The 27,195-nt window shown below is 39.4% G+C and overlaps 2 protein-coding genes across 2 annotated transcripts in view; both read left to right on the top strand.

Moving 5' to 3' along the window:
- Positions 1-12,464, top strand: part of tafa4b (TAFA chemokine like family member 4b) — a 33,490-nt gene extending 21,026 nt beyond the window's left edge. The window contains exons 4-5 of the mRNA XM_087800477.1: positions 6,393-6,517; positions 12,011-12,464. Of these exons, the coding sequence (XP_087656603.1) occupies positions 6,393-6,517; positions 12,011-12,022 (137 nt within the window). The 3' untranslated portion in view covers positions 12,023-12,464. The remainder of the gene's footprint in view (positions 1-6,392; positions 6,518-12,010) is intronic.
- Positions 1-27,195, top strand: part of zbtb40 (zinc finger and BTB domain containing 40) — a 390,649-nt gene that overhangs the window by 342,470 nt on the left and 20,984 nt on the right. The window lies entirely within an intron of this gene.

Genomic DNA, 27,195 nt, shown 5'->3' on the forward strand with positions numbered 1-27,195 from the left:
GCTGCAGCATAGAAGAGATGAAAAGTGTGAACCGTCAACACATGTTCTTCCTGCAGACACACGCCAGTATAAAAAGATGCTATGACGCATTTTGCAAGTTTTCTGGATTGACATGTGAGATCAGCAGCCGAGGAGAGAGCTACAGGGAAGCTCGTGGCCCCGAAACCTCCCCCCTCGTTATTTAGAGAACCCCAGAGAGACGACAAGCTCGGGGACTAACTCTGCTCCAGTCCCCTGTGTTCTTAATCACCTGCACCTTGAGCTAAGCTCCGTCTAGACGCTCGCCCAAAGCCCCACCGGCACCCGCGAACTTCACTTTAAAGACAAATATTTTTGGAGGCACCTTCAAGTGAAATGAGCTCGGCAGCTGGTAACTGTGATGAAACGCACGCAAACCATTTTAATTAGAATTCCGCACCGTTACTGGAATCCAAAGAGTGATTAAGGCTGAGATGACGAGAAGTTCCTCACGTCAGTATTTTATGTTAAACATTCTCCATTTATGGGTTTACAGATAAATATATTTTTGTCATTTTGTCTCATTATGATACTGTAGACATAAGCTAAAACTATTATTTTGTATTGTATTTAGTCGAAATACTTGTAAATATACATTTATTACAAAATGAATACAACTCAATATAAAATTACTTCATTTCCAAGAATGTATTCTGACTGACAAGAAAACAAAAGGAAAAAAATAAGATTAACAAAAAGGAAAAGTTAACCAATAACTTACTAATAATTACAAAACAAAATAAAACTACACATAAATAAGTAAAAATATTTGAATTCCAGAGATTTGGGATGAATGTGTTTGTCCCTACAGTCACGTACATTTATTTTGGAGATTTAATCTTTTTCTTTCATGTTCCGAGTAAGGCTGGGTGAAAACCATTCAGCTTAATGACAATTTACTAAACCCGTTTCTGAAAATTCCCGGAATCCTTTCCTGAAAATACATGTAATTATGAGGTAATAAGTGCAGGTGTAGCAAAGTCTAAGCCTTCCATTCATTGTTGGAACGTTTATCAGGGACTAGTTGGTGGGGGAAGCGGTTGAGGAGATCCAGACTTCCCTTGATCCAGTGTCTCCTGTGGAATAAGGTTTTTGAAGGGGAATCGAAATACATAATCCCTGCAGCATGGCTTTCCCTGCCTTCCTACTGAGGAGGTTCAATGTATTCATCCAATAGTACGCTGTGTTCTCTGTCTTTTGTTAAAAAAAAAGAGCTGAGCCAGAAGACAAAGCTCTTAATTTCTTTCATGTCTTAACAAGAAGGATCTGTCTCGCCTGCTGTTGATTCAGAACTCTGCAGCAAGAATTCTGCTCAAGTAGAAGAACTCACATTTCTCCGATCCTTAAAACTCTTCACTGGCTTCTAGTTTCTTTCAGGATCAACTTTAAAATTCTGGTTCTTACTTTCAGAGCTATTAATGGTCAGGCTCGTCCTTACATCACTGATCTGATCCAGCCTTACACCCCAGCTCGGGCTCTGAGGTCTGTGGATCAGAATCTACTGATGGTTCCACGCACACGGTTCAGGACCAGAGGAGAGAAATCCTTCCAGGCTATTGCTCCTAAGCTTTTGGAACGCAGTCTACGGACTCCTTTAAGAAACATCTTAAGACGTTTTTATTTGTTCAGGCTTTTCCTTGATTTTCTGGAACTCCTGTTGTGTTATCAGTTTTATCTTGACCTTTAAAGTATTTACTTTATTGAATATTGTTTTGATTGTTTAAGCGCTTTGTGACCCTGGTCTGGAAAAGCGCTATACAAATAAAAATGACTTCCTTACTTACTTACTTAACTGCGAGTGCATTCTAGTAACTGAGAGAAGTAGTTTCCTCTCCAGGTGTCCAAATTCTTGCTCAGAGGTTAAAAGCTTGGTCTTCCAGGAGAGACTCAAATATCTTCCTAGAAAGAAGGCAAATGTCTCCTGAAATTCACACAGTAATGCATATTTTTAGGCGCCTTAATCCTTTACTTTTTGGTCGTGACGGCCTCCGTTTGTTTATTAAGGAAAGCGAGATTAGACCTGTGTGGATATCGACTCCGTGCAAAATAGCCTTTGATTCTAACAATAATGGGAGTAGCTTAACTCCGGCAGCTACTTGTGAGGAGCAGGATAAAGCGTGTTCCCCCGGAGGTGAAGCTCTCAAGATGAACTGCCGCTCTCAGACTAAGCACCTCTCTAATCTTTTTAACATCGACTTGTTGAAACCTACGAGTGTCGTACAACATCTGATCCAAAGCGAGACGTCTCAAACGGCCACTTTTCATTCCCTGACACGCAGGCGGTGGCGTGTCGGGCGGCCCTGTCTTCGGGAGATAAGTTGCGAGCGAAGCTAACAGGGTGGTGGTGCTCACAGGCCATTAGCTCTAAATAACACTCTGGTGGTGCACCATCGTCGGCGCCGTAATGGCCACATTAACAAGCATTACACAGCCATTGGTTTTTGGAACTGCTAACAGCCACCGAGCCAGGCATCATGACGCCCTGCCTCGCTCGTGTGCAGCATTTCCTGTTGATCTAGTTATTTCTGCTGGATTTATGCTCCCAGCGAAAACAAAATCTTATCGTTTTCTTGGGTCAGTTTCTGCTTGAATTCCGTAGTCATTATATTTAAAGTAAGATTGTGTCTGTCTGCTGTGTCGTCTCTGCAGCACCTCCTCAAACACACTCTTCTGAGAGTGAGGCGGAAACATCAGCTTCGAGAACTGAGCGTGGACTTTCACTCATTATTTCTATCTTTAGAAAGAGAAACAGATGATTATGAGTCTCAAATGTGTTGTGTGTCTGTCTGAAACCAGCAGCTCTCCCTTTGTTTGGAAAAACTTTTTTATTTAATTTGTTTGAACAAACTTATTATCTACAGTATGGTCAGTGTTTCCTCTTTTAAGAAACCTCCAACAGAGAGACCAGATTTGCCCCGGGTCTGCCCCAGGGCCTCCTCCTAGTTGTTGTGCGATAAAATACTTTCCTGAAAATAAAAGTTCAAATGTTATTATGCTGGGCAAATTTTCTGGCAAAATCAATAGTCTCTTGCTCTTCAGACTAGCTGTCTTTAATCCTTTTATTTCACCGTGAATGGGTTTAAGTTGGCGTTATATTCATCGACTGATCCTCAGGTAAAAACAATAGAATGTAATCGTAGTGAGTGCGTACATAGTTAGGTTTGGACTAGAGCTGGACCCAAGTGCATAACAATAAACAACAGACAAAAAACTTAATTAATCAAAAATTGTTTAAATCCCAAAAGTTCCCAAAAAAAACAAAGTTCAAGTGTCCATTTCACAGTCCAAGGGAACTTAAAGGGCACCACAAGTTTGGCAGAGAACAAAAACTCAAGGGGACTGAAAAAAACAACGTACACACCAGGGAGAGAGGATTATAATCTGACGCCTGTTGCTGCAGGCTCTGCTGCCGAGGTGTTGATTAGGTGATGAGCTGCAGCTGCTCTGAGCAACAGGCGCCGTGGAGCTCAGGAAACAACAAAATAAAATCATGAGACAAGACATGACATGTATGGTTTATATTTTGAGTAAACATGACTGATATAAGCGTCTTCACGTCTTAAGAGTCACAAGCTACTTAAGAGAAAATACAATATTCTTTCAAACAACACACTTTTCAGGCATTTATAATCAACACAGTGTAAATGATATACGTTTTTTTTTTTACCATCCCAGACCCGCCTTCGACCGGGAGCTTCACAATAAAATGGTTGTTTCATCACATGGATAACTCAACCAGTGACTTTTTTATTACCGATCTTTTCACCGATCCGCCATGTAATGTTTCGGAATTAATCCTTTGAGATATTAAATCTTTAAGCAATATAAAGGAGTTTTTTCCAAATGCAGGTGTTTCCAACAAGTTTTCGGTCAACAATTACATTTTTAGAATTGCCAAGGCTAATCGTATATTGGTGTTATGAGTGTCTCCTTGTTGACTCAATCTTTAAAGTTGTGTGTAAAACTAGTGGATTTGAGAGACTTGTGCTTTCACGCCTTGTAGTTGCAAGTTTTTGAGAAACCTTTCAATATATAAAACATCTGCTACCTTAAAGAGAAAGTGTGAGCACTTGAGTGTGTTCTACAAAAGTTAGGTGCTTCTTGTGTGGAGATTTAGATTTCTGAGGGTAAATGCAAACCCATGTTACCCTGTTTTTACTGAGACCTGCTTCTACTTCTAAGGGTGTGTTCACACCTAACGTGACTTGGCACCAGAGTTGTCATTGATTTTTGGCGTCAAAACATCTTCAAGTCACGTCTTAAAAAGTGGGTCAATCGTTTGGGGAGTTTTGTCTAACTTTCGAGGATGTGGGGTCAAAATGGCAGAGTAGTAAATCCTTATCTAATGCGGAAGCAAAACAATACCTCACCGAAAAATCCTGTTATGATGGTTAACACGCTGTGAATTGTGACATAATTTTAGGTTGTTCAACTTAACCTTTGGATCAAGGGTTAAGTTTATATAGATGTCGCCAGAATCATATTGACTGAAGTCTTTTTTTAGACTATGCACTTTTCTGAAGAGTACAATCGTGAACCACCGTGTTCTGAGTGTCCACTCTCAGGTCCATTAATGTAAAAGAACTAGGCTTTGATCAGGGCTGGATATTTTGAAATTGGTTCCGATACCTCCACTATTATACCGGTACCTGAAAGATACTTTTTTCAATCCCAATACCAACAAGATAAATAAGGAAATTACATTCAAAGAGAAAAAAGTTATAACAAATACTATACTAACAGTACTTGCATTGCAAGTACTAATTAATTTGATGTTCACTGCCTTTGTCACTTATCAGTTTTTGTCATGAGAACCCACATACTATCAAGTTGAGATCACGGGTGGGCGCCGAAAGAGGAAGCATGTTTGGATATTCGGTACGACCGAAGAATTTTGGTCAGTGCTATAAAAGTGCCAAAGTATTGTAGCACGTTTGAGGCGCATAATAGCGGCTTTACAACACTTAGAGAATTCTGTCTTTTTGGTTGTGTTCTATGAATCACAACAAAGCTGGTGAGATCACAAATCCAATGGTCAGTGTAGTTAGTGTCTTCTGGCTCAGCTCTTTCTCCACTACAACAGACCAATACTAAGTTTCCATAACTGGAGATCTCTCAATCTCTATTCATCCTTCCATCACTTCTTATAGGCCTTGGTCATGGAGAATCTGATCCATCAGAGCCACTTTCAAAAAAACACATCCTGATACCTTCAAACATCATCGTCATATTTGGCTGCTTCTCGCCGCACCACGCTCTGGCTTGTCAATGATGGAAATTGAATCTGGACAACAGAGCGAAGAATGCAAATGCGAACATTAATTCACCTCCGGTAAATGATGGTCTATTTTCAACTCTGCCCTTTAAATCTATTCAGCGCCTACTGCCAAGCATCATGTTTGCTGATCCCCTTTAATACAAATTCATATTTTGGATATGCCTTTTCGATTTAAGATGTCATGCAGCCGGATTATGTTAATCATCAGATTAAAACGGTTTTGTATTATTAATGGTGAACAGAATCACCATAATTTATTTTAAGCAGGAACGTTTCCTCCAGTTTGGATGTTCATGAATGTTCGCTGGAGGCTTCAGTCCGCCGTGCTGAACGTGTGGGCAGCAACCATCCACTCACACACATGCACTTTTGATAAATGTAATTTTATTCGAATTATGCGGAATATTCAGCTGAGGGGAATCATGCTCCGAAAGGAAGAAGAGCCGGAGTGGAGGTTTTCAGCTCAGAAGAGGACGGTCGCTCCATGTATTCTTAAAAACCCAGAATGACATGTTGGTCTCCTGGTTGTTGAGGAGAAGTTACGGTCAAATAGTCCTTCATTATTTCTAGATAAGATGTGCAGAAACAATATTGACGTGTCATTTACTTGATCAATTATATTCGTATTTCTCCGATATAGATTAAGAGCAAAATCTGTCAAACCAAATCTCAATTCTTCAAGTTGTATTCCTGACATCGTAGTCAGCGCTGAAACAAATAGTGCGACAACCTAAGAACACACACACACACACCCGTACACTCTCTCACAAAGATTTATCTCGTGATGAAGATGGCCCGATTTAAGAGCGGCGGCCCGCTGACACTTTTTTAAGAGAGCGAAGATACACGGGTTGATTTACGAAGGAACGCAGACACTCGCAGACAACAGTGAGATTGAAAGCTCCACAGATCACTGCCAGCTCCATTCCTCACTGGCCGCTCAATAAAAATGTCCAGGATTGATCTTGTTGAAGGTGTTTTTACTGTTACACTACTTTTATCAGCCGCCGTGAGAGATTATTGCTTACTTTCTTGTCTTGCCTTTTGAAATGTCGTTAACTTTAAATCCCTGATGTGATTTGCTTGTTTTTTTAAGCCTCAATCGTCGCCCAGAAGTGGTGGTGCCAGATGCACCCGTGCATGGACGGCGAGGAGTGTAAGGTCTTACCGGACCTCACCGGCTGGTCCTGCAGCACCGGGAACAAAGTCAAAACCACCAAGGTAAGAAGAATGTGTTAATTGTGATGACACCAAGTCGCAGCACATGAAGTACTGTAAGCATAGAGGTTTCATTTTAAACTCATCTTGAAGTCTCACCACTGAATAGGAATTCCTCGTCGAGCATAAATGGACCAATGGAACGCTTTGCAGCAACACATGCATTTATCACTTTCTGTACATATTATCACACGACACATCGTGCTGCGTGTTGTTCTTTCTAATGTGTTCGTCACACTTCTTTAAGCGTCATTGCTGCTATGTGCCAGATTAAACCTAAATGTGGTCTTTAAAGCCGTATTCTGCTTCAAACCGGAACACCAACCTAACATGAGCACTCAGTGTCAACTTCCCAGTGGTTATTGTTAGACAGTAAAGCATATGTGTTTGAGTTATTTAAAAAAGTGGCTTCATAGTGTTTGTACATGTGATTTGAAATCAGATTTTAAAGTAACTTTTTAAGAAAATGTACTATGAGAGAACAGACAGAATTTTGATGTAAAGTATAATAAACCTAATGTTCTGTCAATCAAATTAAATGGATGTTTATATTAACATACGGTGGAAAATCAAATTTTATTTTCATTGGGAACAAGTTATACTTCTCATGATAAGATAAACAAAAAAGAAATATATATATATATATATTGTCAACAAAGCCTTATATTTATAAAATATATAATATACTGTATATATATATAATATTGCTACAATTTTTTTTTTCACTGCCTTGAATACAAACTAAGCACATGTTTTATTTGTTTTATTTGTGTTTATAGATCATTATGTATTTCATAGACTAAGCTAGTTGCTAAGATATATTTTATATATACTATACTACAAATATATGTATTGTTTAAGTGTTGTTAAGTTAATCTGTATTTCAAAAAACTTGTGGGTTATTTCTTTCTAATTATTTCAGCATTTAAAAACAATCATTTTAGCAATAGAGGCTTTTTAAGTCATTTTTAGGTGCCAAAAAGAAACCAAATTATCAAAAAAATTACTTATCAGAAATAGAAGTGTTTGGAAATAATTTGTCATTAATGTTTCAGCTTTCTCAAGTGGACTCAACATGACATGACACAATATTTCATATAAATAAAAAGTCTGTAATACACTTAGTGTCAGTGTATAGTTAATCAAGATCATGTAAAATACAGTGAAATCTTATGTCTGAATATGATTTTTAAATCCAGAGACCAACTTAAAACTCTTTAACAAAACTGTTTTTGTACAGAACACAATGTTAAAGCACAAACTACTGACACAAAGCTTTCAGGTGCGTTTATTATGATGTTTGGGAGATTATCATGTGTGTGTGTGTGTGTGTGTGTGTGTGAGGCCAGATGTTTTCTGAAGTGAGAGTAGTTTGAATCATGGCCACCGGGGCCCCTGGTAGCAGCAAGCCAATTTGCATTTGTTTATCGCTTTCTGTTCGCGCACAAACAGTGTGTGAATCGCGTCCGTGTTATCACATGTGTCGTCGTCGTGGGGGTTGTTGTGAGTCTCTGATGTGTTCATCACACTTCTTTAAGTGTCAACGATGTCTGTTCCCAGAAATCAGAAAGCTTTGTGACAGAAGAAACCAGTTACAATAAACAATACGATGACGTTCACACAAACGGCATCTCTACCCTTCGATTATTTCATTTTTTATACACTTTTGTTTCATTATAGAAACGTTTTTCCATCGTAGATATTTCATGATAGTGACAGGAAAGCAGTTTTTGGAGGCAAGGATTTTACTTCAATTATCAATAAATAAGGATTTATATATTTAAAAAACTAGTAGTATTAAGTCTTCATTATGACATCAGTAGAAATTTGGAGATATTGTAGAATCAAAATATAGAAGTATGTTGTATTAACAATTAACAATGTTGTAACAATGCTCTGTTAGTTGCTACTTTAACTGTTAAAGGATTATTTTAGCAAACAGCTTCTCTTTCCAAACATTAGAATGTTACTGTCCGTGTCCAAAAAAACAGGTGGAATAAGTACCGAAAATAAAATAACTTATGATTGAAGACTGACTTAGGAAAGTCGTGTTATGATGGCTTGTGCATTTAACATAAATTATAGCTGATGTAGTTTCTAGTTTAGAATAAAACTGGAATTCAATAGTTGAAAGCCACTGCCGCTGCTACTTTCTGTGACGCCTTGTGCACGTTAGATCCTGTTATTGAAGCCAACACCTTCTTCATTACATCGGTGAACACTCACCGTTCTTTGGTCCATCCGTGTCTCAATGAACTTCTTAAACGGGGCTCGGATCTGGTTTTATTTTGAGATCCAGAGAACTCCCCCGAAGGCGACACCTCAAGTGTTGCAGGGGATGTCTGCGTCATTGAGGGTGAAGAGAACGGTGTTTCATCTGGTGACCCACTTCTGCGGGAGACTTTGTCTCACTGACAAGTTATAAATACTCCAGCTCTGAGAGGCTCCTGGATCAAGTCCACGAGCTGATGGTCCGCCACAGCATCCCTCGTCTTCTCCCTCACTCGTGTGGGATTGAAGGTGAAAAACAAAGAGTTTGAATCTTCCTTTTCCTCTTATATTTCTTTTTGTAAGATAAAGCTAGATTACATTGGAGTAAAAATGTACCTATAATATCTCTACGTTACTCTACCAAAATCTAAATCCCCCAAAATGCACCTTGACTCTACAGTTCCACCACTAGGAAGCCCTGTTTCTACTTTGACTGGAACACTTTATTGACAATCTCTTCGCTGAACTGATAAAAGGGGACAAATGACTCATTTTAAATGGTTATACGGCCGTTAAATGAAACAACAACAAAATAAAAAGATGACCATGATGCTACGAGTTTACATTCTGTTCACGCTGTTTGTTTGTGAGCCACCTGAGTGTGAGAGTGTGAGAGATCATTTACCAAACCTGGTGATTTCGGGAGATGGAGCAGGTGGTTTTTACAGGTGAAACCGTGGAACAGTTCAGGCTCGACTGTCAGAGTCGTCAAAGGAGAGAAGGAACAACAGCTGTCATGTTCATTAGGGAGCTCTGAACACTCGGCTTTACAGTTCGTGGACAGAGGTGTCGAACACTCATATATATATATATATAGTGTCACATATGAGACATTCATATTATGTAAAACGATACCACCCTGTGACATACTAGATGCTCTCCAGTTCAGGCAGAATGCATATTCATAAAAGAATCCACAGGTTAATATAACGAATTATACTTCAGTTATTTAATGGGGAATTAAGAATTTAGATTCCAAAGTTCAGAAAGCACAGTGTTCAGGTTCATCGACTTGTTATTTTAGCAATATGTTATTTAGTTTCCAATTGAATTTCCTTTACTTTACTTAAAAAAATAAATGTAATTAATTACTTATAAAAAAATATATATTTAAATAAATATTTCTCTACCTGTTATATGGCAAGGTCAACTTAACCACCTTACAAAAAGAAGCAAATAAATCAAATTAAATTGAACCTGCCGCCTTTAGACCTTGGCTCCTATAAAAGTTTTAGTAGATTCTGTGAAGTCATTAAAAGAGAACATGCCTTTGTAATAGCAAGAAGCAAAATATGTTGTTGTTTTTTTTTAAACAAAATATCCTGTTGGAAGCATAGTTTTTATTATGATATTATTAGACATTTGGAAAAAAGAAATATGGAAAAATGCATTTTATCTTTTAATTTTTACCAATAAATCTTCTACTATTTTATTCATGGAACATACACTGACTCATGACAACAACTACAACCTGAGACATTAGTAACTTTTTTTAAGATCTCATGAATTGAGCCGGACACAGAATGTTTTGTCGTCTCCCACTCGTCTCCTATTTCTGTCCACCTGAGCAGAATGAGGAGCTAATGGCAGACGGCGACGGTCGGAAAATGTATCTTATGATTCTCCGGAGCCGCTGCCAGATGTCGCCTGAAAACTGTTACAATGAAAACGGATTCTCTGGCCGCCGCTCTCCTTCATCCTGCTGTCTCTCTCCATCCCTGACATCCTCGCGGCACCTCGGCGCCTCTTTCAGCCGCATGTATCTGTCCACTCACTCCCACTCGGTGTGGGCGTCTTGCAGATGGATGTTTAGTTGGTCTCCGACCCTGACACAGATGGAAGTTTTACAACAAAAAACACTGCACAGGATGACGCAAACATGTCATGGACATGCCCTCGCTTTGATGTTTTCTTCTCACACCGATGAACAACTTCGGGATGGAACCTCAGACCTGTGTTAGGAATGAGCTTTAAAATATATCCTGGAACTCAAGTGACCCCAAGTGTTATCTTGACCTTTGAAGTATATATTTTATTGAGTATTGTTTTGATTGTTTAAGCGCTTTGTGACCCTGGTCTGGGAAAGCGCTCTATGAATATAAATGACTTACTTTCTTACTTACATGCAGCTTATCACTGATATTAAAGTTACATGCGATACTTGTTATTTAGACTTGAGACAATTCCATGTTGTTTTTTGTTGTTTTTTGCATAAAGCTTTTTCATACCTTTTTTCGTTTTTTTAATCTCCTATATATTGTGTTTCCTTTCTTTTTCTTTTTATAACTTCACATGAAAGTGCACTTTGTGTTATTTTTGTTTTAAAAACTTGATTTATGTCTGTTTATTTCATGACTATGTACGAATACATTCATTAATCGAAGCATTTTTTCGGTTTTGGCATATCAGACTCACATGTAAACTTGCACACACACAGGCACATACACACACAAACAGAACCCCTGAGTTATCTATCATAATCTCAGGTTCTACGAATTGGTGCGAAGCCCTCTAACAGCGGTGCCTCAGGGTAAACCACTAGCGAAGCTGTTAGAGGGCGGAGCACCAATATGAAGTAGAAACACACACACACATTTACGATAACACCCATTCACACACATGTTAACACACACACACACACACACACAAACAGCACATACTGTACAAAAACACGCACTGTCGTGCAAACAACAAACACATACTTAAGCACACGCCAACATTCACACGGACAAAAACACAAACACCATCGTGCACAGTCACACACATTCGCACACACACAATACACATGCAAACATGCGCTAGGCTAACTGTCTCAAATACTCACAATAACATACATACATGCAAGTAGTGATGGTCTAGTGAAGCTTCATGAAGCAGTGTCATTATTTTCAGAGACCACTAGATGGCGGTCTCTGCACTATTTTCCTTTGTCTTGAACGAAACATCACATCATTTTTAAACTGATGGCGCCACCTACTGACCTCTTAACAACATGACACTGTTTCATGGAGCTTCATCAGACCATCACGAGTTGCAAAAACACAAACACAGACTCTCTCTAACACACACACACACACACACACACACACACACACACACACACACACACACACACACACACACACACACACACACACACACACACACACACACACACACACACACACACCTATACCCTCTCGCACCTGGTGTTTCTAATTTGTCTTCCATTGTTTTTCTGTGCAGGTCACACGATAGCGTCCTGAGAAGACCTGAAACTCCGCAAAGTTGATGACTCGGACGTATTTACAGAACAATGAGACTATCACGAAAACAGACTTTGTGAAAAACTACAAGAGGAACATTCCCACGTCCGTGAGGAGTCCCTTCTGATCCGCCGCTCTCGGACGACTCTCGCCGGAGCGAACCGGAGACAAAACAAAGTGTATATTTCAACTAAACATTGCTTGATGTGAGCAGCTCCGTGGGTCAGTTAGGCTGGAGGACGGCGCTTCAACGGCAGCCATTTTTGTAGTGTAAGTAGGAATTGCAGAGTAGGATCACAACCACTTATTAAAAATTCATTTACAACAGTTTGGGAACGTCGTTAATTTCCCCACCGTTGGGTGTGTTGAGGCCGGAGTTAGACACGGATATTAATATATTTATCTCATGAGCAGTTAAGGATTCAAGATAGTTGCTGGCTTTGAGCTCGACTCTATATCACACGGTCAACGCCTCCGACAGCTACTTTAACGTCATTTCATCTGCAGCGGCTATGATGTCATCTGTCGGGCGACGCTCATAAAAAGATTGAACAAAAAACGTGAGTTTGTGGTTGTTTTTTGTTCTGAAGTAGAGGTTATCCAGGTTTAAAACAGAACAGAAGTGGACATGATGCTGTCCCTAAATGGAAGATAAAATACAGATTGGTATTATTCTCATTATTTTATTGCCAACGTATCTCAATTATATTGATCAATAATTGTTTTGTTCTCTGTATCAATAACTTTTTTTTTACATTGTTGCTGTAATTGTAATTTTCTTTTCATGGGTAAAGGTTTGAATTTCTTGTCTTATTTCCCTGCTTAGAAATATATATTGTCATGTTAAAAAAAATACTAAAACACAATTCTATTATATATTTAATTATTTACAAAATAACAGAATATTTAAAACAAATATGCAAGTTCCTTCTTTCACAAATATGATTTAATTTCTTTCAGATACTAAATAAAATTCTATAGTTCAATTCACATGTGACCAAAACCAATTTAGTTTTTATTTTATAATTTTTTTAACGTGTATTTGATAAATGATATATAACACATGTGTTTAAGTGCACATTCAACTTTAAATTATATATATTTCTTCCTAAATTTTTTGCATCATATGGATACTAAAACGTGTAAAATAAAGTTTAAGCACTTTTACATTATATTGACAATTGTTAATTTGTTCCTATTTAATCGAAGATATTAACATTTCATTTATATTCTTGCAATATATTAAGATCAACACAGCAAGGTAAAATGATTATTTTTATAATATAATTAATAATATGATAAGTCAAATACAACCAGAATAACTTAGAATAAGACAAATATGTATTCGTAAAATCCAACAATATGACTCAGTGTGACGTCTGTGTGACGTCACTACATGTAGTTGGGCACAAAGGATACTGATGCAGCCTCTGCGGGTTGAAATCGAAGCTTGTTGGTCTGAATCATCTCTCTGTGGATCTGGTTTGACTCACCACCACCAACAACTGCTGCATGTTTTCCTCGACACGTCTTCCATCAATTGACCTCCACAGACCTTCTGCATATCAGTGCCTGGCTTAGAAAACAGGGAAATAATTGCCGCAGTAAACTGCAAAACGGACACTCGGCGAGACATCTATTCCTCCAGGGCTCCGTCATTACTGTGCAACCGTCCAACATCTCTCAATTATCTTGTTGTGATTTTTTTCCCTTCAGCTTTTGAGCCATGCAAACATTTTAACACACAGATTTCTTGATTAAGTGGTCGAGAGCTCACTCTCTCCAGCTGCCGCTGCTTGGTAACCAGGGATGAGTCTGTAGGATTCCAGCTCTGGACTCTGAGCCGGAGGGAGCTCTAGGACAATGGGGGGGACCAGTTGCAGGCAGGACCCTCTCTCTCATTACCGAGTGGCCTGGATCACGGGGCTCCCCTCGGGATCCGCATTACACTGACATGGAATATTTTTAGGTCCGTGTGGTGCAGCTCTGCAGTTCGCACCGTGGCCTCCTTCTTTCACCCACAAAGTGAAAAACAAACGTGTTGTCAAATCGTCGTCATCATTGGCAGCATGGATTGTCTTTATAAGGCGTGTGAGTGACCTGCTGCTGTGACCCTGGCTTGATGGGATCAACCACTGACGATGATTAGATCAATCATTTATGTACATAAAAAGTAAAAAAAATAACCAGAAAATATCAGTCCTATTCTTGCAGTATATTAAGATAAACACATAAAGGTCAAATATATATTTTTTAAACGTTATAAAATAAGATAAGTAAAATACAACCATAACAATTTAATTTAATTTAGATAATAATATTTTTCACATTTCACACATTTATATACAATTTATATTTATTACAATATATTTCAATCATAAAAACTTTCGGTTGTAAATCAAATGTTTTCATTTATTACAGTCGAAAAAAAAAAATCCGATGTCAACAATTGATACAGAAGTGCTGTTTATGGTTTGATATATTGAAATAAATCTGTCTTTTCTGTGCTGTGTACGGCAACGTCAGTGCCCGGAGGAAACAGGAATTCCAACTTCACATAGGAAGCATTGATTCTCAAAACACCAGAAAGTTCAAAAAAGTTGTTAAAAAGTTATTTTGGTCAGGAGCCAGAACTCTTATCTCGCGAGGATTTGCTGAAGGAAGATGGAGTTGACTTTTGATTCAGAATGTGAAGTTTGGAAGTGATATTTTCCTGGAGTAAGGTTTACGAGTCTCTCCTTATGTCCGAACATGGATCTGAAAACCCTCCTTAATACTAACTTTTGAGTGATGTTTCCATTAAGATTTCCTTTGTTACACACTTTAGATGTAAGGTAAGGTAAAACTTTATTGATCCCTCAGGAGGGATGTGCGTATTTCTAAGAGTAATGGAAACCCAATTTTCTGCACTGCTTTACTTTAACAACCATTTAGCTCCAGCCCATCAACTCCACTCTGAACAGATCAAAGTTCTTTATTTAGAATTTAATATTATACTTTCAGGTTACATACTTAAATAAGAGACAGTTATTCGCAGAGTAGGTTATGTTTTTTGTCATGTTTATCTGTCCTTTGTTTATCCATCTGTTTTATAAATAACTCAAAAATCTATGGATTTAAAAGAAAACGTTGGTATCTGGATTACCATCTGGATCCTTAAATCATTTGAACAGTGATTATCTTTGGAATGCTACTACGGTAAATTTATCGCCATCAATTTCTTTTCAAAAGCGAAAAAGGTCAAACTAACTAAACACATGTTGGGTAATTATATGAAGCAAATAAAAATCATCATATTGGTCCTAATGAGCTGATTTTAACTTAACTTAGCTGAAATTAACTTAATAAATAGACAGAGAGTTTCCTTAATATTTCCCACTTTGCTGCAGACATTTTTTAATCAGGTTTTTCAAGTTTCCAGGTTTTCAGCTGGGATCGAACCTGCTTCCATTCGGCATTAAATAAATATAGGTTTGGTTTAAATTATACAGACTGCCATCCATTCATTAGAGACAGTTGAAACTAGAGATTTGAGGAGTAGACGGACGCCTCAAATCTCTCATCCTCAGGTTTTGTCAGATTCGTGCCATCAGCACCTGCAGACGAGGGAGACTGAGGAGGCGAATCGTCCTCCTTTTGCTTATGCATCATCTTCTGTCGAGTCCAATTTGTATTAGCCTGCAGCCATTTCCATGAGGATTTATGCTGCCGAGGTTGAGCGGCAGACGAGCGTCTGTCTGAGAGACGTGTGACAAGAGAACTCCAGAAACCATCGACGACTGACTCTCAACAAGTCTCAGGGATGAAAGGATTGACTGCACAGAAAACAAATCCATTTATTTCAAACACACTTTCAGACACATTCTCTTCTTGAAAATCTACTTTTGTGCCATGAAGCAATGTTTTGTAGCCATGTGTGTTTATCTACAGATCATCTGTCCAACAAACAGGACACACGAGAGCCGACCAAGGGGAAATGCTTTGACAAAATCGTGAGTTTGTTTTTATCATTGTCACTTCAAGTCTTTGATTTTTCAGCACATGGTGAAAAAAACACTTTCTTTTTGCTACAAATCCGTAAGATTTTCAGGTAATCAAGCATCTGGCTTCCATATTTGGCACAGCATGTTTCTTTTGTGCCGTTGACCAAGAATGCCCCCCTGTGGCGCCTGCTATGCCTCGAATGAGGTAGAGAGACCTGTAGCTTTCCACCAATTGTATGAATGTGATAGAAAATCAAGTTTTTTCTAAAACACTGTATAGAGCTAAGCCATCATTATAACAATTATCATTAAGAAACCAAAGTGGCTTTTATTCAGTGATGTTTTTGTGGAACCACGTACAATTACAAGTTACCGGTAGGTGACAGCTCTATTGCTGAGATCATTTTAATTTTTCTAACTGAAAATGTGAAATGAATTTAAAGAGCAACTTGTGTAGAACTCCAACTCTCCTGACTCGCTCACAATTTCAAACGATGGATTCTTCCTCTCCAAGATGCAGTGAGTTACTCATGATGATGTTTTGAAGTTATTGCTAATAAAGTTCTCTCCCATCTGAAATCTCAGCGAACGAGAGGTTACAAGAGCGGAGCCCAATATGACATAATAATGGTCTTCACTTCTCCTCCAGCCAGCTGTAATCACGCCCCTCTTTGTTTATACAACGAGTCCCTTGGAGGTAAAGACTTCCGGGATGGATGACCGGGTTGACAAACCTCAATAAAAAGAGAGTTTTGTTCAAAAAGACACATACTGATGAATACAATAGAGGTCCAAGATCTATTTAAGAGTTTTTAAAAAAATCCAAGGGTAAAGAATTTCTTAATGTGTAACATTGAACTGTTTTTGATTCAAGGTAACCTATAATTGATATGTAGCTATTCCAGAGTGTTTTCTATCGTGTTCTGTGTGTTTTTCTTTTTTCTAAATAAGTGTTCTTTGATAACGATATGTACTTTATTATTTGGCACTTTATATCCGAAAATGTTTGTATGTAAAAAAAAAAAACCATATATTTTTATTCGGGTGTTTATTAAAAATAAAATAAATGAATTACAAACAATTAAGTAATACACAATTTAAATATGTTACCCTTGAGTCATGAAACACAATATATGAAGTTAAATTACAGCCTTACATCTTGTGTTTAAGCTTTAAGTATTATTTGGATATTTAGTTGTAGTGGGTTTTTAGCTGCATTAACACATTTTGTTTTGCAAAATAATATTTCTGCTTTCTTGGTCACAAGGTCCGCCCATGCTTTTAATTTGGATCTGCAAGCTTTCAATAAAAATGCAGATCTCGACCTCAAATAAACCATTTTTCCAATACGTGGAAAGAGTCTATGGATTTGCATGTGAGTCGTGGGTGAACCTGATCCAGTTTTCTCCTCTTAGAAAACGTCGTACTTTGCTGTCAACCTTGGTCGTATTGAATTGAGCGGGATGCGCAGTCACTGGCCTTCAGGTGAGACTTAATTAGATTACGGATGCTGTAAACAGAAATGTATTAAGATTCAATGACCGTCTTTAAAGGAGAGGAAACAATCAGGAGGCTCTTAAATATTCATTTTGTGGTACGTCTGCGACCGGTTGATATTGACGGCGAAGTGAACAGGGATTCATTAACATCTTCCGCTCTCGCTCAACCGTTCCTCTCTGCGTCGTCAAACTCACTTATCTCTGCGAAGCAATGAGCCACCAGAGGCTCCACCGACCTGCTCAGCAACTGCAGCGACTGCACAGCCCCGGCTGAACAGGTCCTGGACGTAGAGTTGAAACCAAGGCTTGACGATCCACTCCACAGTCAATCATGTCGTCGCAACGTTGCAAAGAAAAAGGCTAACTTGAAAGAAACTAGGAACAAGCAGAAATCATTCACTTAAGAATTAGAAAATTAGAAGAAAATGAAAAAAATATCTCTAGATCAATTAAATTTATCATGAGTAGTGGATTAAAGAAAAGAAAATGTAATAGATTTCTCCAAAAACATTTGCTGGAAGATAATCATCATATAACATTGTTTACACACTAAACTAAAACAATTGTAGGTAAACAAAGAATCGCAAAAAAAATAACGACAAGGTAACAAAAAGAACAGAAATGTTGTTTAATTAAGTAAGTAAGTAAATTATATTTGTAGAGAGATTTTCCAGACCAGGGTCACAAAGCGTTTAAACGATAAAAACAAAACTCAATAAAATATATACTTAAAAGATCAAGATAACACCAAGAACAACACATGAGTCTCTGAAAATCAAGGAAAAGCCTGCAATAAAAATGTCTTAAGATGTTTCTAGAAGGAGTCAGTAGATCATCAAACACAGAGGGAGAGGAAGATTGTTCCAAAGCCTAGGAGCAACAGCCTGGAAGGATTTATCTCCTCTGGTCCTGAACTGTGTGCGAGAAACCATCAGTAGATTCTGATCCACAGACCTAAGAGCCCGAGCTGGGATGTAAGGCTGGATCAGACCAGTGATGTAAGGAGGAGTCTGACCATGAATAGATCTGAAAGTAAGAACCAGAATTTTAAAATTGATCCTGAAAGAAGTGAGTTTTAAGGGTCAGGGAAATGTGAGTTCTTCTACTAGAGCAGGTCAGAATTCTCGCAGAATTTTGTATCAACTGCAGGCGAGACAGCTCCTTCTAGTGAAGACATGAAAACAAACTGTTGCAATAGTCCAGACGAGAAGACACAAACGCATGGAAATGCATTCATAAATACTAATAGTGAAACACTTCCTGTTTTGTTCTGCTTGTTTGAGTTTGTTTAGAACCTCCACGCCTGTTGCTGCAACAGCTGCAGCCCTTCAGCAATCACACCATCAACTGAGGAGTATAAAGCCACGGTTTACCCAGAAGCAGGCGCCAGATTATTATCTACGCTCCATGGTATGTCCTGTTTGTATTCTCCTCTTGTTCGACTTTCTGGATTTGTTCTATTTGTTGTTCTTACTTCACCTAGTCCCTCTGCCTGCTTTTTGCTGTGTTTTATTATCGTGTGTATTTTCCACTGACGCTCTCTATGTTTTGAAGTGTCTAGTTTGTTCTCTGCCCGGTCAAATGTTATTCAACAATCATAAAATTCCTATTTAATTTTTTTTTATATGAATGTTATATTTATGATTATTTTTAATGTACGAATATTATGTACACATATTTTATGAATTTGATTGATCAGACTTTTTTTATGAAAGTAATTTTGACTGAGATCAAGAAATATGTATAATAATAATAATAATAATGTCAAGTTGTGAAAAAACAATTGACAACAACAAACACAGAGTCTGAATGTGTGACACACGGGAATCGTGGAATGATCCGTGCATAATCAGGTTTGCTGTGAATATTACTGCACTGACGCAAAATATATTTGCTTGTAAACAGTATCGTTCAAAAACAAGTTTACGTACACATGATTGTATTTCTAAAGATAATCGAAAACCACAACATTCTCCTTTAGAATCTCATGAATATCAATGGTTCCTGCATGGAAACAACATTCTGCTCCCTCAACAATCAGATGAAAGTGCACTGTCAGCGTGTACAACAGACACAATACTTTGCATTACATTGTGTATTTGTTAGAAATGCGATCTCTGAGGGACAGAACAACATGTCTACTCTCAACAATGAGTCTTTTGTGTGAAAAACGAGACTCTGTTCAAACCAGTTATCTGCTCTGCGCAGAATAAGACAGAAATCTGTTCATTTTGTTTTTTAAAATGATATTTTTAGGGTTTTGAGAAGCTGTTAATGATGTGAAGTCATTTACAAAAATCTACTCCTTTACTACAAGGTTTGAGAGTGATTGTCTCTCCTTCTCCCCGTCTTACCTCCATCTACTAACAAACTCAGACGAGCAAACGGTACATCAAACGAGAATTTAAATCACTGCCAGGAACGGCGAGACGCTAGATACGAAGGATCCATGCTAATGGTGATTCTGCTGTGTCCTCAAGATCTTCCATAGTGAGGATCTTCCAACAGCCGAGGACGTGAATCTTCTTGTTCAAATGTATCCACAATGTTTAATTATAACCATAATTTCATCATATTTTAGATGAAAAATGAGTGAGAAATATATTTTTGGTTTAAATTGAGTATTGCTTTACTTGAAGTACCAGATTTTCTCTGTCAGCTTTAATAGAAAAATGTGTCTAGTATTTAAATAAGACCAAATGAGATAAATACTGTCCAGAAAAGGGTTTTCATTGGCTTTATAATAAGAAGGCATTCAGTCCAATCAATAAAATAATCCCCATGATTGAAGAATTGTTGAATAAGTCTTCCTCTTGTTTAGACACAAAAACAAACTGTTCAAATAGTCTAAACAAGAAGACGAAAACGCACGGATTTTAATCTCTAGATCGTGTTGTGACACCATTTTCCCAAGTTTAAAGATCTTTCTGTCAGTTTTCTGCAGTGTTTTACTAGAGACATGTCTTTGTCAAACACCCAGGTTCCTAAGGCTAAGTTTGCCCGACTGGCCTAAGTCAACCAAATACTGACTCAACCCTGGAACCTTATCATCAGGCGCAATAACCAGAGTTTTGAGTTTTGTCCCCATTTAGGTGAAAAGTGTATCCACTCAGCCATTTACTTGATCTCTAAACAGAACCTTGAGGGACTCCACACAACCGATCAGCTAATTCAAACCTTATTTGATTGGCTGACAAACTGAAACTGCGCCCAGAAAGATATGACAAGAACCACTGTAATACAGACCCAGACAGTCCCACTTCATCCCTCAGTCTTCTCAGCAGGATCTGATGATCAACTGTGTCAAAGGCTGAGGACAGATCCAAGAGAACCAGAACACTGTATTTACCCGAATCAGCCGACGTCATGATGTCACTGGACACTTTCAGTAAAGCTGTCTCCGTAGAGTGATGTTTACGGAAGCCAGACTGAATCTTCTCATGGATGTCGCTCTGATCCAGGAACAATAGCAGCTGCTCAGAGACTAAGATTTCCGAAAATAATGGGAGCTTAGAAATAGCCCTGAAATTACTGAGGCCAGTTGAGTTTAAGCCTGGCTTTTTGAGCAAAGGCTCAACAATGGCATTTTTAAATGCATTGGGAAAAACACCCTTAGAAAGGGAGCGGTTTACCATTTTGGTCACCCAGGGGCCAATTACATCAAACACTTTAATGAAGTGCCTACACAGAAGGATGTCAGACGAGCATCTTGCTCACCAGTGCCAAAATATAAGCCAGAGTCACAGTGTTAAATGAGAACCACAAGCTGGAAACAAGCTCAGTAACAGCAGGGGTTGCACACACAAGGGGAGGGATTTTCTCTTTGATAAATTTCATTTTGTCAATGAAAAATCTCAACAATGCATCGCTGTCAGCTTCAAAGAAGACGGGTTATTGGAGCAGCAGGAGACACGAAAGAATTTATCGTGTCAAACACTTTGGGGTTTTTCTTATTTGCTGGTTCCAGTTTCCGATTGTAATCAGTTCTGGCAGTTTCCACCATCTCATTGAATGAAGACATCTGATCCCTGAGGTGACGTCTTTGCATCTCAAGTTTGGTTGACTTCCAGAGACGCTCAGTCTTTCGACAAAGTTTCTTCAGACTACATTTCGCTCCGCCTTACTATTTCCTGCACTTCCTATGTGATGACGTCACACGCTGCAAACACTAACTAGTCTTTTTAAAAAACTTTTTTTTATGAGTGAACAGAACTTGAACTATGTGATTAAGGAGACTTTCTACCACACACAAAAAAACATTTGTATTAACAAAGAGGCCATCTTTGTCAATCATAGCATACATCCATCACTTCCTGGGCTGTGTCTTAAATCGCATACTACTCTTAGTATGCTAGAAGTTAGTATGCATCAGTTTAGTGTACATACTAACTAGTACGCAAATCCTCCACAGATAGTATGTCTCAAATCAAACTCTGCTGCTACACACTAACCGGAGATCACATGACAGCTTCTTCTTCTACTTCTATTTAACGATGTTTCAACTGTTTGAACGCTATCGCCGACACCTGCCGGCAGCATGTATTGCAACTTTGGAAAAAGAAATAAAGAAAAAATGTGAGAATCTAAATAATCGCAAGATATTTAAGCTGGTATCAGCACCGAAGACGTGTTTATCCTTCTACTGCTGCGGAAAATACACCTGTAGTATATGAATATATATGCATTTATATATGACGTAACTTCCGTTTAAAACGTCACTAAGATGGCGGCTGTTTAGTGTTTTTAGTGTCCATCGAACCATGCTCAGTTTTGTGGGCGTGTTAGTACGCCAATTTAGTGTGCATGACGCACTAAATTTCGCATACTAAGAATTGAGACGCACTAACGCACTAAAAATACTAACTTTTAGTGCGTTAGTATGCGATTTGAGACACAGCACTGGTCTGACGACACACGTGACTTTCATCCTTACTGAATGTGTCCGGACTACAAGTGACGACGTCTCTGATTGGCTGAAGTTTGAAGCATCATCACACTATCTCTTGAGGTAAAGGTCACATGCGTCTTTTTGCTAATGTTTATTGTGTCATTAAAGTGTCCTTTAATTTCAGAGTTGAAATTCTTTTCACGTTTTTACAAAAGATGTTTGCTGAGTGCGACATATGAAGTGCCCGAACCTGAAATAGTAGGCTGTGAATAACAGTTATTTTTTTAAAGGCTTTATTAGGCTTTTCGCAGGCAACACAAGATTGAACATTGTCACTTGTGTTACCTATGAGGTATTAAGGTGCGATTGTGGATAATCAGTGAAACATAAAAATCTGAGACAGATTTTTGTCTTTAGAGAGACCGGAAAAGTTTTTATATTTAGTTTTCTCCAAATTAAGTTATGTCAGTGAGATGATCACTGAAGTAAAGAATGCAATGATGTAGTTCATTGCTAGCATGTGAGGATGATCCTTTGATGATTTAAAAGACGGATATGTTGAATCACGTAAGGTGCGATAAATCTATTTTCCTCAAACAAGCCCTTGACTGATATGTTGAATAACCCGCTTCTGTATCAAGTTTGCTTGTGTCGGGTAAATTGTCGAGTTACTTGTCTATCTTGTCCCGCACCTAATAAGGTTACAACTTTTTCTCTGTGCGAAATAGAAAATAGGACAAGTTTGCTCTCTGCGTTGGCACCTCGGTGCGATTTCTAGCCGGCAAAGTGTCGATGCCCATTAGGAGGGAATGACAGCCAGATGCCGTGTCCTCCGCCAGACGACAGACCTCACAGACGCCGACTGTGGACTCGTCTCCTCTTGTTCGTTTTCAGAGCTCAAGGCTATCAGCTTAACCGTCTCTCTGTTGCCAACCTGACAGATGCCCTGTCAGCAAGATTGTGAATCAGCGAGCACGGTGAGGCCTGAAGATTTGAGCTAAAGGACGAAGTAATCAACATATTTGGTCTGGAGACACAGGCGCTATATGGCTCCTGGGCCAGGCCATGCTTGTAAACAGGAGTAGTGTACAAAAGAGGCCGGGTGAATAATTAATAAGGCGGTAAGAGGATCTGGCTTTGGGGGATTTTGGCACATCGATTCAGGGTGAGTGGCAGTGAGAGCAAGAGATGGAAAGGCTTTCCTGGTGCTAACCTTTCCTAAATGTTTCTGTCCTCTCCTGAGCCCAGACTCCTTCCAACTCTGACCATTTTATGTTCGCTGAGTGCACTGTTGTCCGTCTGTATCAATTGATTTCCAGCCTCTGACCATGTTTTCTGTTGTTATGATTCCTTGTGTGAAATTGTTGTAAAAACCAAGCGCACAACAACAAATGGAGGAAAAAAGAAGCAGATGGCAACGGAGAGAGGGAAAGTGGAGGGGGAAAGAATGACGCCATCAAGCTTGAATTCCAGCTCATTTAAAAAGCGGAACTAAAGTGCTTGGAAAATACATGTCAAAGTCAGAAAGTGTTTAGAAAATGTAAATGTTGTATTAAAAAAAAAGACAAACTAACCTCAGCAAAAAAATCCCAAATATAGATCCGATCAATGGTACAATGAAGTAAATAGGAATGGCTATTTATGTAATTCAAAACATTGACACATCTGTACAACATATCTGGGTTGTGTCACCAAGTCACTTTAGTGGATCAAAAACCAAAGAAGACCCCGATCTCAACGTAAAGTTAGACATAAATAGTATAAAAGATTTATTTTCATCTAGTTTCAAACACATGAATCCACAGTTTCATGTAAACTGCTCTAAAGTCTGTTGTTTTATCATGCAGGTAAGAGTACTTAAACACAAAACAGAGAGACATGGAAGATATCAGATGTTAAGGGTTAAGTAGGTTATTCCACTATATTTTTGGAAGAGCATCTAGAGCTCCACTGTCACAGATTGATTAGTGTCCTACTCTTACTGAGCACACTACAGGTGAACACTGAGAGTGCAAAGGTATCTGATTATCTGTTCCAACCAAATTAGATTCTGAATACAATTCTGGAAAATTCATTCGGCTATAGTTGTTTTGTCAAAGGCAAACTCAGGTGCAGGCGCTTCCTCCCGGTGAATGACAGGAGATGGGACACACCCTGGACTTTGTGATGGGATCTGTCTTGGAGATTTCTTGGATTTGGAGTGGGAGAAATGATTCAGTGTATTATATTTTTTTAATAGCCCAATTATTTCAATGCATGTTTAAGTTAAAGGGTTTTTGCAAATACAAGTTTGTTGCATCTGTAGTCATCAAACCGGTTCTTTAAACTCATTAAAGATGTTTAAAGCTAAAAAATTTGATGGTTGGTGTTAATTAGTTTTCTACCACATATTCCTTTATCAGGGTCACAGGGATTGCTTGCAGCTTAGGGCAAGGAGATTCAATCAATCTGTGTATGTTCCTGGGCTGTGAATAGTAGAGAGACAGAGATTGCCTCAAGCTGAAAGTGAACCTGCAAACTTCTTGCTCAGAGGCTGATGTACCAACCACTAATCCACTCACAGCTGAGGCGCTGAATGATACACATTTAATCTTTTTTCTTAAGAACTTAATGAAACATGTAGTATCATAATAAATTGATACGAAGCCATCGCTCTCTTCTCTGAATCAATGTTTGTTGAACTGACTGATGCTCCACATAAACATGTTCCCTCCCTTCTTTCTGTGCATGGGACTCATTAGTAGCCTTTTTCACACACCTAAAAATGCTCACACACACATGCACACTTCTCCTCACCAACTCTTTCATCTTGGAGGAAAAGCTCTCCAAATGAGCTGATATAAATAAATTTGCCATTCTGTTTCCACATAGGCTCCTTGTTCTCACACATTTTTGTCCACAAACAATCTGAAAGTGAACTTTGCAGAAGTCCTGGGAAATGTCTGCAAGTCCCATTGTCGGCTCATCAAACAGAGAGAGGTGTCAAGATGTGACGATTCGTCTACGCCGGCGACCGGTGAACGCGCCGCTGCTTTGTTGTTGTTGTGCGTGTGACGGACGCTTCTTCCATTCAAATGCAAATGTCCCTTTGAGCAAAGTCGTATCATCGGATGCTTTGGCTGCATATTGCCTGTTTTATGTGGGAGACATCACAGATTGAATTTTGAACCTGCAATTTTTTTCAACCTCAAATAACAATAGTTATAACCAATCCATTTCTATTCACTCATCCAGTAGCCTTGAAATCAGGTAAAGTTCCATCTCCACAGAAGATTTCTCAGGACATACAACATCTTATCGATCTCTTATCGAGCATACCTTCACCAGTTACAAACAGATATGAGAAAAACAAAAATAACAATCACAGGTTATAATAGTATTGTGTTCAACCTGTGGTTAGGTATCCATTGTCCAACAACCATTTCCCACTGATAGCTTATTTGAGCTTAGTTGTTGTTGTGGTTCATTAAATATTGGACCTGATGGGACCAGAGCTGCACAGCCTACATTTAAATGTGTATAAGTGAGTAATCTTTGTATTATTTACAAATATTTAATATGTGGATTCATGGTTTATTATTTACATTGTTAATTTAAACTTGCTCTATGCTACAAGTGCAGCTCTAGTTCCCTGCCAAGAGCTTATGATAACAACATCACTGTGGCAATGAAAAACTGCCTCTAGGAGGCAGAAACCTTGAAAGGGCCAGGATCCCGGCAGGTAGTCTCCTTCACAACTGATCAGGCCAATTGCAAATGTATATAATTCACAGGTAAACAGTCTTAAGTGGGGGTAGAAGAAACAGAGGAGAGTAAGGAGGGAGAGAAGGTGTGTGTGTATGTGCAGGTGTGTGTGAGAGTGTGCAGTTGAGTGTGTGTGCAAGTGTGTGAGAGTGTGCGCAAAGACCTAGAAGTGCCAGCTGTACACATCTGCAGGAGGGGCAAGAGGGACCCAGTGACACCGAGAAGCCACAATGCCCCTAACCAAGCCTGTGGGCCCATGCCTAGCACAACAAGATCCCGGCGCGAGTGCCTCAGCAGCGGTTGAAGCCTGCAGGAGTCCTGGACCCGGCAGGCAAGATAACCACCGGAGCCAGCCATGACTCCGAACACCGGCGAAAAAGCAGACCACCCCCATGAGACCCCCGGCGGCGCACAGAGGCAAGGACCAGCGTGGAGAAGGCAGAGGAAATGAAGAGGGGAGGCACCAGGGGCAAGCGCCGGGACAGGGGGGCCGGAGGGCAAACCGGCGAGGGACAGCCAGTGAATCAGCCAGAGGACAGTGCATCAGGGCCAGCCCGTGCTCCAGAAGACCCCCCAGCAACCAGGCCACCAGCCCGCCCACCACAAAGAACCATAGGAAGACATGCCAGAGGGACGGAGAGCCACCACAGCAGCAGCGGCACAGTCCGCGCATGCCCCACAAAGAACGGCCAGTAGTTGGGTTGAGTACCAACCCAGGCGCCGGGGAGCAGCACGATCAGGTACCAGTCCAGGTCTTTCGGTGAGTGTTTCCTAGGTCACAGGGAAGCCACGGTCGTGTGGGCAGAGAAACCATGAAACTTTGTAACAGGGAATAGCTTCCGCCCATCGCTCCCGCCGTTCCCCCCGCCATGTCCCTGCCCATTTTGCGGCCCCATCACCCGGGTAGCCCCCAAAAGACCAACCACCCCGGCCCCTCATCATGGATTAGGTGGAAGGCCACCCAGGCCAGAGGGCCATCAAGAACAACTAGCAAACCCCAAGCCTCACCCCCAACAGTCCACATGCCACCACCAGCCAGCCAGCCCAACAG

The sequence above is a fragment of the Callionymus lyra genome, chromosome 10 (genome assembly GCF_982586985.1).
Source record: "Callionymus lyra chromosome 10, fCalLyr1.hap1.1, whole genome shotgun sequence".
Lineage (NCBI taxonomy): Eukaryota > Metazoa > Chordata > Actinopteri > Syngnathiformes > Callionymidae > Callionymus > Callionymus lyra.